Source organism: Choloepus didactylus, chromosome 14, assembly GCF_015220235.1.
Source record: "Choloepus didactylus isolate mChoDid1 chromosome 14, mChoDid1.pri, whole genome shotgun sequence".
NCBI classification, from domain to species: Eukaryota; Metazoa; Chordata; class Mammalia; order Pilosa; family Megalonychidae; genus Choloepus; species Choloepus didactylus.
The window spans coordinates 50,290,575-50,301,635 of record NC_051320.1 but is presented as its reverse complement, the minus strand read 5'-3'; the positions used below and the strand labels follow the sequence as shown (position 1 = coordinate 50,301,635).

General features: G+C 33.9%; 1 protein-coding gene across 1 annotated transcript in view; it reads right to left on the bottom strand.

The window, feature by feature from the left end:
• Positions 1 to 7,278: 7,278 nt before the first annotated feature.
• The window catches only part of DPY19L4 (dpy-19 like 4), a 112,998-nt gene continuing 109,215 nt past the window's right edge, over positions 7,279 to 11,061 (bottom strand). The window contains 1 exon segment of the mRNA XM_037803183.1: positions 7,279 to 9,850. Within this exon segment, the coding sequence (XP_037659111.1) occupies positions 9,686 to 9,850 (165 nt within the window). The 3' untranslated portion in view covers positions 7,279 to 9,685.

Below are 11,061 nucleotides of genomic sequence, written 5' to 3'. Positions count from 1 at the left end.
TACTCAGTATCTGGTTTCCCTAAGGGTGTGTCTTAGAAAATTGCTCCAGCCTGTGATGCCTCAGGTTACTGTGCTTTTCTACCCAGCAGGTGATGCCTGTTAGCCTATAATTCTTGACTGGTGTGAGGAGGTGTGGCTGTGTTCCCCCAGGCTCTGGGGTCTGGTTTTGAATGGAAAGGGCCCCACCCCTTTCCTCTTAGAGAAGATAGACCTCCTGGGGGAGGTCACTAGCATTTCAATGGTCTCTCTCTCTGCTTGTGCTGTCTCCACCCTTCTCCAAGTCACAGCCCTGGAAACTGAAAATGACTGGGGCTTTCTCCACTGAGCCAAAAAAGAAACAGATAGTCCCCTTCAGACCTAGTCCAAGGCAACCCTCCAGCTCTCTAAGGCCAGTAGTCACCCAAAGCCTCTGCCTGTTTTTTGGGGATTCGTACCTGTAGTGAGCAGTTCACACTCGCTACTTAAAACCCCAGTTGGAGCTCAGCTGAGCTATATTCACTTGGTGGGAGAGAGCTTCTCTCTGGCACCACGAGGCTTTGCAGCTCGGGCTATGGGGGAGGGGGTCTCGCGACTTGGATCTGCAGGTCTTACTTACAGATTTTATGCTGTGTTGTCGGGCACTCCTCCCAATTCAGGTTGGAGTATGATGAGTGGACGGTCTTGTTTGTCCCCCTGCAGTTATTTTGGATTATTTACTAGTTGTTTCTGGTTTTTTTTAGTTGTTCCAGGGGGACTACTTAGCTTCCACTCCTCTCTATGCCGCCATCTTGCCCCAGCCCCCTAAACAACTTCGAGTAAAGACTTTTTAACACAGCTTTCCTTCCCTATGTCCATACCAGTCCAAAATCGCATGCAGCCAATATGCACCACATCTTATATGAAATATTGTATCTTTTTTTTTCTAATGAACTTTGATCTTGTGTGCTTGGAAAGGCAACACAATTCAAAATCATATTCCCCAGAGACAAGTAGTGTTAAATTTATCATTAAGTCTACCACTTATAAATTAGTTTTGCACAAATTTCTTTAAATAAAAGGTACACGTCTCTCTTAAAAAAAAAAAAAGACATGAGACACAGAAAACAAAAAAATAAAAAGGCTGAAGTAAATTCAACTGTATCAGTAATGTTACATGTGAATGGATTAAACAATCCAGTTGAAAAGGCAGAGGTTGTCAAGCCATATAAAAAATAAGAACTATATAATTTCTACAGGAAACATACTTTGGATTCAAAGACAAGATATGTTGAAGTAAAAGAATGAGAAAAGATAAATCATGCAATCAGCAACCAGAAGAAAGCTAGAGTGGTTATACTAACATCAAACAAAATAGACTTTAAAACAAAAAACTGTTACTAAACATAAAGAGGAACATTTTATAATGATGTAAGAGTCAACCCATCAGGAAGATATAACAATTATAAACATGACTCACGAAGAAACAGTAAATATGACCAGACATATAACAAGGAAAGAGATTGAATAAGTAATTTTAAAAACTACCCAAAAAGAAAAGGCTAGGTCCAGATGCCTTCACTGGTGAAATCTACCAAAAATTTAAAGACTAATTAATCTCAATTCTTCACAAACTCCTCCAAAATATAGAAGAGGAGGGAACACTTACCAACTCATTCTATGACACCAGTATTACCCTGATAGCAAAACCAAAGACATTACAAGAAAACTACAGATCAGTATCTCACCAATGCAGAAATCCTTAACAAAATACTAGCAAACCAATGTAATACATGATCATCTCAATAGACAGGAAAAGCATTTGATGAAATCCAACACTCTTTCATGATTAAAACACTCAACAAATTAGTAATAGAAGGGAACTTCTTTGACCAACCCACAGCTAACATCATGTTTAATGGTGACAGACTGAAAGCTTTCCTGCTAAGATCAGGAGGAAGACAAGCATGTGAACCTTTGCAACTTCTATTTAACATTGTACTAGAAGTTCTAACCAGAGCAATTAGACAAGAAAAAAAAATCAAAGTCTCTAGATTGGAATGGAAGTAAAACTATTTGTATTTGTAGATGTCATGAACTTGTGTGCAGAAAATCCTTGGAAAATTAATTGTTAAGATGACAATACTCTCTAAATTGATCTACAGAGTCAAAACAATTCCTATCAAAACCCTAGCTGGTTTTCCTTGCAGATATTGACAAACCGATCCTAAAATTCACATGTAAATTCATGGGATCCCAAATAGTAAAAATAATCTCGAAAAAGAACATACTTCCTAATTTCAAAACTTACTGCACAGATATATAGTAATCAAGATAATGTGGTACTTGCATAAGGATAGCATTTAGATCAATGGAACAACATTGAGGGTCCAGAAATAAACTCATATATTTAAAGTCAATTGATGTTCTATAATTGTGACAAAAGCAATTCAATGGGGGAAAGCATAGACCTTTCAACACATGATGCTGGTATGATAGGATATCCACATGGAAAAGAATTGAAGTTGGACTCCTCCCTTACACCATACACAAAAATTAACTCAAATGGATCAAAGACCTAAATGTTAAAACCATAAAACTTTTAGGAAAAAACTGTCAAATAATCAGGTGTCAAGATGGTCAATTAAGATGAGAGAAGCTGAAAGTAACAATCAAGACTTTGTTCACTTACTGTGACAGTACAGGCAAGAAGCTAAATGAGGCACTGGCTCTCCGGTATTCCACACAGAAACTGCACTGGGCAAGGGTCAGGTGAATGCTATACGGACTGGAGGAATTGTCTCACTGCTGAGGAGCTCCAAAAAGGCTCCTGCCTCTTTATGCACCCATGGGCCAGGGAAAGGGAGAAGAGGGAGAACTAAGAGTGGAGAGATATGGAGTTAAAATGGAGAAAAGTACCTCAGTCCAGGTTTCCAATAAAGAGGCCTCCAAATGGAAGTGTGGGTCAAGAATGCAGATACGTATAGGACAATGGCTGACCCAGGATGCTCCAAGTTCTTGACTGCAACTCCCTCCAGAAATCTGTAATATACTGGCTGTGCTCCAAGTCTGGTATGGGGAGGCAGTTTCCCTCCATGATGCCAGTTCAAGTCTTGTTATTGCCTATGGTCAGGTCTGAAAGATCACACGTAGCATTTTGACCTAGAGCTGGACTCTAGGGTAAATCTTTGTGACTTTGGATTTGGCAATGATTTCCTAGATACAACACCAAAAGCCTAAGTGATCAAAGAAAAAATAGATAATTTGAACTTTATCAAAATTAAAAACATTTGTGCCCCAAGGACACTGTTAAGGAACTGAAGAGAACCCACTAAACGGGAATAAAAATTTGTAAATCTGCTAAGGCACTTGTATCTAGAATATATAAAGAACTTTTACAACTTAATAATAAAAAGACAACTCAATTTAAAAAAAAAAAGGACAATTGACCTGAATAGACATTTCTCCAAAGAAGATACACAAATGACCAAAAAGAACATGAACAGATGTTCAATACATCAGCCATTAAAGAAATGTCAATCAAAACCATAATGATACCACTTCACACTAGGATGCCTATAATCAAGAAGAAAAATAATAAGCATTGATGAGGATGTGGAGAAACTGGAACCCTCAGACACTGATGGTGTGAATGTAAAATGGTGCAGCCACTTTGGTCAAGTCTGGCAATTCTTCACAAAATTAAACATAGAGTTACCAAATGATCCAGCAATTGCACTCTTAGATTTATCCCCAAGAGAAATAAAAACATATGTCCATACAAAAATTTGTATATGTTTATAGCATCATTTTCATAATAGCCAAAAAGTAGAAATCCAAATTTCCATCAATTGATGAATGGATAAACAAAATGTGATATACCCATACAATGGAATACTCAATAAAAGGAATGATACATCCAACAACGTGGATGAACCTTGAAAACAGACTAAGTGAAAGAAGCCAAAAACAAAGGCCACATATTTTAGGATTCTATTTAAGTGAACTGTCCAGAACAGGCAAATATTGAGACGGAAGGTATATTGTTAGCAAGGGCTGGGGAGAATGAGGTGGTCAGGGGTGATGACTAAGGGGTATGGAGCTTCTTTCTGGGATGATGAAAATGTTCTAAAATTGACTGTGGTAATGGTCACACAACTCTGTGAATATACCAAAAATCATTGAATTGTACACATTAAATGTACAAATTGCATGATATATGAATTATATCTCGGTAAAGCTGTAACAAAAAAACCTCATGTATAAATAAGACAGCTTAAAACCTAGAGTTTTATTATGGAAACAAAACGAGGAGGGTTATTAAGCATGATATAAAGAATTTCATTCTTGATAAAAGTATATTTAATGTTACAAAATATGGCAAACTAGTTTACAACCCAACTCTTTTAAAGGATTTATATTTGTTGAAATTAACTTTTAATCTTTTGCAAAGATGGAACCCTTAGTTACAGGAGAAATACATTTAATCTAAATACACATTATCATATGACCCAGAAGTTAACATACATAGAGTAGCTGTTTTCATCTTTGTTAAACAACTCTACAAAGCTATTAAAACTTAAAATATGAAATGGTTGTGTATGAAATATTTCAAACCGTAAGTTTGGAATACATGTTTCTTTCTGATACCATTATTCCGCTAAAAACATACAGTGGTCAGAAGTTCAGCATATCGCTTATAGAATTGCATGTAGGATTATATATCCCAAGATTAAAATGTTGCCAATTCCAAGAGACTTAGAAATGATTCAAAAATATCTTTATGCTAAATTCAGCAAATTTGGTTCCAATATTCACTTTTATTATTATGAAAAACAAATGCAATGTTTAGAAACCAGAATGATCAGAAAATACTTGAGTCAAATATATTCCTTTAGAATTTTCACATCTGATTTTTTGTGAGATACATTTTTTTTATTCTATGCAATTTTATTGAGATATAATCACATAATATACAGTCCTTCAAAGTGTACAATCAGTTGTTCACAGTGCCATCATATAGTTGTGCTTTCATCACCACAATCAAACTTCGAACATTTTCATTACTCAAAAAAATAAAATTAAAATATAAAAGAACATCTAAAACATCCTGTGCCCCTCCTCCCCCACTGTTCATTTATTTTTTAAATTACAGTTTAATTGAGATATATTCACACACCCTACAGCCATGCAGTGTACAATTATTCACAGCACCATCATAACAATTGTACATTCATCACCAGAATTAATTTTTGAAACTTGTCCTAACTCCAAAATAAAAATAAAAGCAAAAAAGAACACCTAAATCTTTCCATCCCCTCCATCTCACCCTAGTCTTCATCTAATTTTTATCCCCATTTTTCCACTCATCTGTCCATACACTAGATAAAGGGAGTGTGAGCCACAAGGTTTTCTCAGTCACGCAGTCACACTACACAATCTACATAGTCAAACAATCATCTTCAAGAATCAAGGTCACTGGGTTGCAGTTTGATAGCTTCAGGCATTTCTCTCTAGCCATTCCAACACATTAAAAACTAAGAAGTGATATCTATATAGCACATAAGAATACCCTCCAGAGTGATCTCTCAACTCCATTTGAAATCTCTCAGCCACTGGAACCTTATTTTGTTTCATCTCTCTTCCCCCTTTTGGTCAAGAAGATCCTCTCAATCCCACAGTGCTGGGTCCAGGCTCATCTCCAGGAATCATTTCTGCTTTGCCAGAGGGATTCACACCCCTGGGAGTCATGTTGTGGTATATTCTTAAATGAGTAAAGAAATAAATTAAATTAAGCTGGACTCTTCAAAAATTTTCAATCACCTAGCACAAGGTAAGAGTACTATTCCAGATTAAAGGGGAACAGAGAGAAATGACAATTAAATACATTATGTGATCCCTGGTTGGCTCCTGGATTCAGGGGGGAGTGGCAGTTGCAAAGAATATTATTGGAACAGTTGAGGAAATTTGAATATGGAAAATTGAATATTAGCTATTTTGCTGCCTTATTAAATGTCTTAGGTGAGATAATAGTATTTTGGCCAAAGAAACGAATGTTCTTAGGGATACAGTCTCAAGTTATCTACAACTGTCCTAGTTTGCTAATGCTGCGGAATGCAAAACACCAGAGATGGACTGGCTTTTATGAAAAGGGGGTTTATTTGGCTATACAGTTACAGTCTTAAGGCCATAAAGTGTCCAAGGTAACACATCAGTAATCAAGTACCTTCACTGGAGGATGGCAAATGGCGTCCGGAAAACCTCTGTTAGCTGGGAAGGCACGTGACTGGTGTCTGCTCCAAAGTTCTGGTTTCAAAATGGCTTTCTCCCAGGACATTCCTCTCTAGCAAGCTTGCTCTTCTTCAAAACGTCACTCACAGCTGCACTCCCCTGATTTTATTTAAAGTGTTACACACTCAAAAACTTAATAATGAGGTATTATTTCAATAAGAAATTGCCCAATTTTACTAGCATTTTTTTCAGAGCTGTAATTCTAATACACATCGGGATCTAGAACTATGCAAATAGCAACAATGAAACTATATATTAAAAAATTGGACATATGAAGAGAACATGAGATGTAAATTAGAAGGTACTTATTTGCTTTACAAAAGGTTCTTAAAAATACACAATAATTCATAACCTATGACCTTTAAACATTCATGCATTTAAATAAGTTTATCAAAAAATTAACTGACAACTTTAAGAAACCCCATCAATTTTATAAAGTGAAGCGCAATTTTTATCCACAAAAGACATCGGAATGTTTTAACAGTTCAAAAATGAAAGGAGTACCCCAAAACTGATTTCTCAAAAACAAATAAAACAATCTAATAGTATTTTATTTTCCATTTCCTTTGGGGTATTCAGTCAAGTCTTTAAATTTAAATATAACACTTTTTCACTTCAAGTCAACAAATATTTAATGCCTACTCCTATTCCAGGCACTGTTTAAGATGCTTGGGATAATAACATAGCTATTCTCCGTGCCCTTCAAGAAATTAATAATCTATTTTTAAAGCGTATTTTCCAGCACTGACTTGTAATATACCTTGACTTCCATTTCTGCTTTTCCTTTTAATCAATCTGAACTGTACAGAGGAGAGTGCCACAACACTGAGGCTATTGATGATTTGGATTAATGTTCTGAAAAAGTATGCTGCCTATATACACAGAAAGTAATGAAGAAGAAAGTTAGTGCTGGAGTACAAGTCAAACTCCTTAGGTAGTTAAAACCCTACCAGTCTAACAAAAAGCACAGAGATACAGATGCTAAAGTTGGAAAAATTATTAACCAACACAGAATCAATGTCACATACCTTGTGAAGTTAGTTTTATTTATTGGTTTGTTTTTCTAGCATTTGGGAAGCTGAATACATTAATTTTACAGTCTAGAAATGTCATCTCTACCCTTAACAAAACTTACTTATTATTGAATTAAAACTAGAAGTGAAAATACTATAATGAGAACTCTTTCTTTGTGCTTCTTGATGAGGAAAAAATTACTAAAATTTTCTTATGAAAAGGAAAGAAATGGATAATATCTTTTGAAAAATAAGAAGTAAAAAACTTAGAAATAAAGAAGTTAAGGCACTTATTACAATGTGTTTGCAACACCAAAAACAAAGTATATTTTGTATTTCTTCAAGTAATTCCTTCTACCCCTACAAATTTGCTCTACAAATAAGTAAGGAAATGAATTAAATGCACCCCACTCCAAGTTTTCTAGTACTATTGTTTTAACTTCAGTTAAAATAGAAGAAAATAAGTCTCTCTCTAATATCCAATATCATTATTTCCATAATAGTTTACATTTTCCTTTCAACTGCTGCTGAATGAAAAATTCATTTAAAAATTCAATTAAAAATTTTTCCAAATTGATTTTATTTAAAAAATAAGTTGATTCAAGGAAAAGCAGCTTACTAATATGTCAAAAAACAAAACACACAACCAAAACTGAATTCAGCACTTGTGATCATAATCTAACTTGCTAAACATTCAATTACATATTTCATACTATTCAGAAAGTAGTGTTTCTATTTCTCTTTCAAAATATGCAAACTGACCTTTAAATTTGTGCCCTAATCACAAATACTATCATGACTATTCATTGCGTACTTGGTTGGGTGCCTATGATAATACTGTCATATGGCTTCAAGCTAAATGTGAATCATTACTAAGATATACAAAGTAAACCTGAAGTGCACTGCCTGCAGCTATCTTAATATAGTTAAAAATTTACGTAAAAGTATGAAATAAGGACCAATGAAACTTATGCACCCAATACATAATACCACCATCAAACAATTCTTAAACTTCAAAGGACCAAGCATTCTAGAGCTAGTCTAAGAATGCATGTGCTTTTGTACTTTTAAATATATATATATTACAGAAAACAAAGATAGTGGAAAGATGTTCCTTTCTAACGTGGTTAGAGTACTGAAAAATGCAATTTTTGCAACACCCTAACAAGTGAAAATTTTGAAAAACTGGTCATTGAGCACGTGTATAAAACTAAATGTGCATCCCATCTTACTAAAATGATATATCTACAGGTTATATCTACCCTGAATCTCTTCATAAAGCCAAGTTAATAATTTTAGAATTTCTATTAATAGATGATTAAAAATATGAAAGTATTTAACTTAAAGGAATATAGCATTTAGACTGTGAAATGGTGTTACGGATTTTATTATAATTGTTATTTTGTTCTTAATGTTGAAGACTACATCAGTTTCCTAAGTAACAGCACTTGTGTTTTGTAATAAATATATCTGTATGCAGAGGTATGTTTAATAGCATCTGCACAATCTACATAAACTGTTGCTCATTTTAGTGTAGAAATTCTTATTCTGATAAAGATTTAAATTTGCGCTTAATATTTCAGTAGGATCCATATCCATATAGTTTTTTAAAAACCTGAACAATTCTTTTGAATGTCTATTTAAAATGTATGTACGTAACATATTGTAGTTTTATCATGATTACATTGGTATCAAATTTACAGGCAGAAATGAAAAAATTAAGCACTTAAAGCCATAAAATAATAAAATGAAATATTATGCATTATGTATTACTAAGAAAGTGCTCACTTATATAAGCCAGAAAATGAGAACAGTATCATCATGGAAAATGTGTGTTCTGAATACTGTATATATCTTTATGCATATCCTTAAAAAATCATTTTCCTTTATATAACTTTTGCTTTAACTTAAACGCCATATATCCTCAACTAACATTTGAATTAGTTTTAAACTGTAATATTTCAGGTTTATTATAACCATGAAACACTTTTAGAAATGGGTTTGTAAGAATAATTCTTTCCTTCTATCATATAGTTATATCACATTAAGCATTTATTAAATGTTATATTTGAGAGATACACTATGACCTTGAATATATTTAAACTCAAGATCAATATTTTGATAGAATGAAGATTTATGAGGAAAGTTTTACAATATTTTAGAAGGTAAAATCCTTAGAGACCACGGGTAAGGAAAACATTTGGCTGCAATACCATAGTGTAGCAGATTTGACATTTTACCAAAGGACAGTAATGCTTGATCTATTTCCCACAGAATTTTGGATCCAGTTAACAGCAAGGGGGGAAAAGAAGCAGCAACATTTCAAATGTCCATATTTTGATCTGCAAAAGATACAACGTAGGTAGAAGAAAAATGCATTTTACTTCATGCAGTATAAGTCTTTGAAATGATGGTTCTGTTATTTTTCAAGATTGGAAGGATATCACAGTGTTGATTTTATATACAAAGTAGGATCTATTCCAGTATACTCTAGTGAAATAATTCACATATGGAGAATAGTTAATTTTGACCTCATGACAAAATCTCCCATATTTTGAGTAGGTTAACTTGTTGCCTTCTTCACAAACCACCTACCAAAAGATATAAAACATAATATTAGAAAACTTATTGAGCTTAAAGGAGAAATGTAAACAAAGTGTAAGTGATTATATTTATATGAAAAATATATTATTACTAAACATGGACTATGAAACATTTTACATGGTTTAGCAAATAGAAGCCTCTTCATAAGTGAGGCAGCATGTCCATTAAACTGTTAGGCTTCCCATTAAGATTGAGAAACCAATATAAAGTGTTAGCAATTTAGAGATTTAATCCTAATATTTAGAAGGTAATGTCTCCCTAGTCCATTTTCATTCCTCCAAAGAACCTTACCATGAGCCTACCAAGGCTCAGAAATGGACACATTATATTCTTTGTTTTTGTTTTAATATAGTTTTATCAAGATATATTCACATATCCTACAATCATCCACAGTGTACAATTGTTCACAGTACCATCATATAGTGCATTCATCACCAGAATCAATTTGTTAACAATTTTCTTACTCTTAAAAAAAAAAATTAAAGTAAAAAAGAACACCTAAAACATTCCATGCCCCAACATCCCACCCTATTTTTCATTTAATTTTTGTCTCCATTTTTCTATTCTGTCCATACAGTAGATAAAGGGAGTATGAGCCACAAGGTTTTCTCAATCACACAGTCACACCGTGAAAGCTACATAGTTATACAATAGTCTTTAAGAATCAAGGCCCCTGGGATACAGTTCGACAGCTTCAGGTATTTCCCTCTAGCCATTCCAACACACTAAAAACTAAAAAAGGGATATCTATACAGCACATAAGAATACCCTCCAGAGTGACCTCTCGACTTCATTTGAAATCTCTTAGCCACTGAAATCTTATTTTGTTTCATTTCTCTTCCTCCCTTTGGGTCATGTTATATTCTTTTTTTTTTTTTTTTATGATTCATTTTTTTTTTCATTTTTATTGAGATTATTCAGATACCATACAATTATCCAAAGATCCAAAGTGTACAATCACTTGCCCCTGGGTACCCTCATACAGCTGTGCATCCATCACCACACTTAATTTTTGTTCAATTTTTAGAAACTTTTCATTACTCCAGACAAGAAATAAAGTGAAACATGAAAAAAGAAAAAAAGAAAAGGAAACTCTAAACCTCCCCTATCCCTAACCAACCCCCCTCAATTGTTGACTCCTAGTATTGATATAGTACGTTTGTTACTGTTTACGAAAAAATGTTGAAATACTACTAAC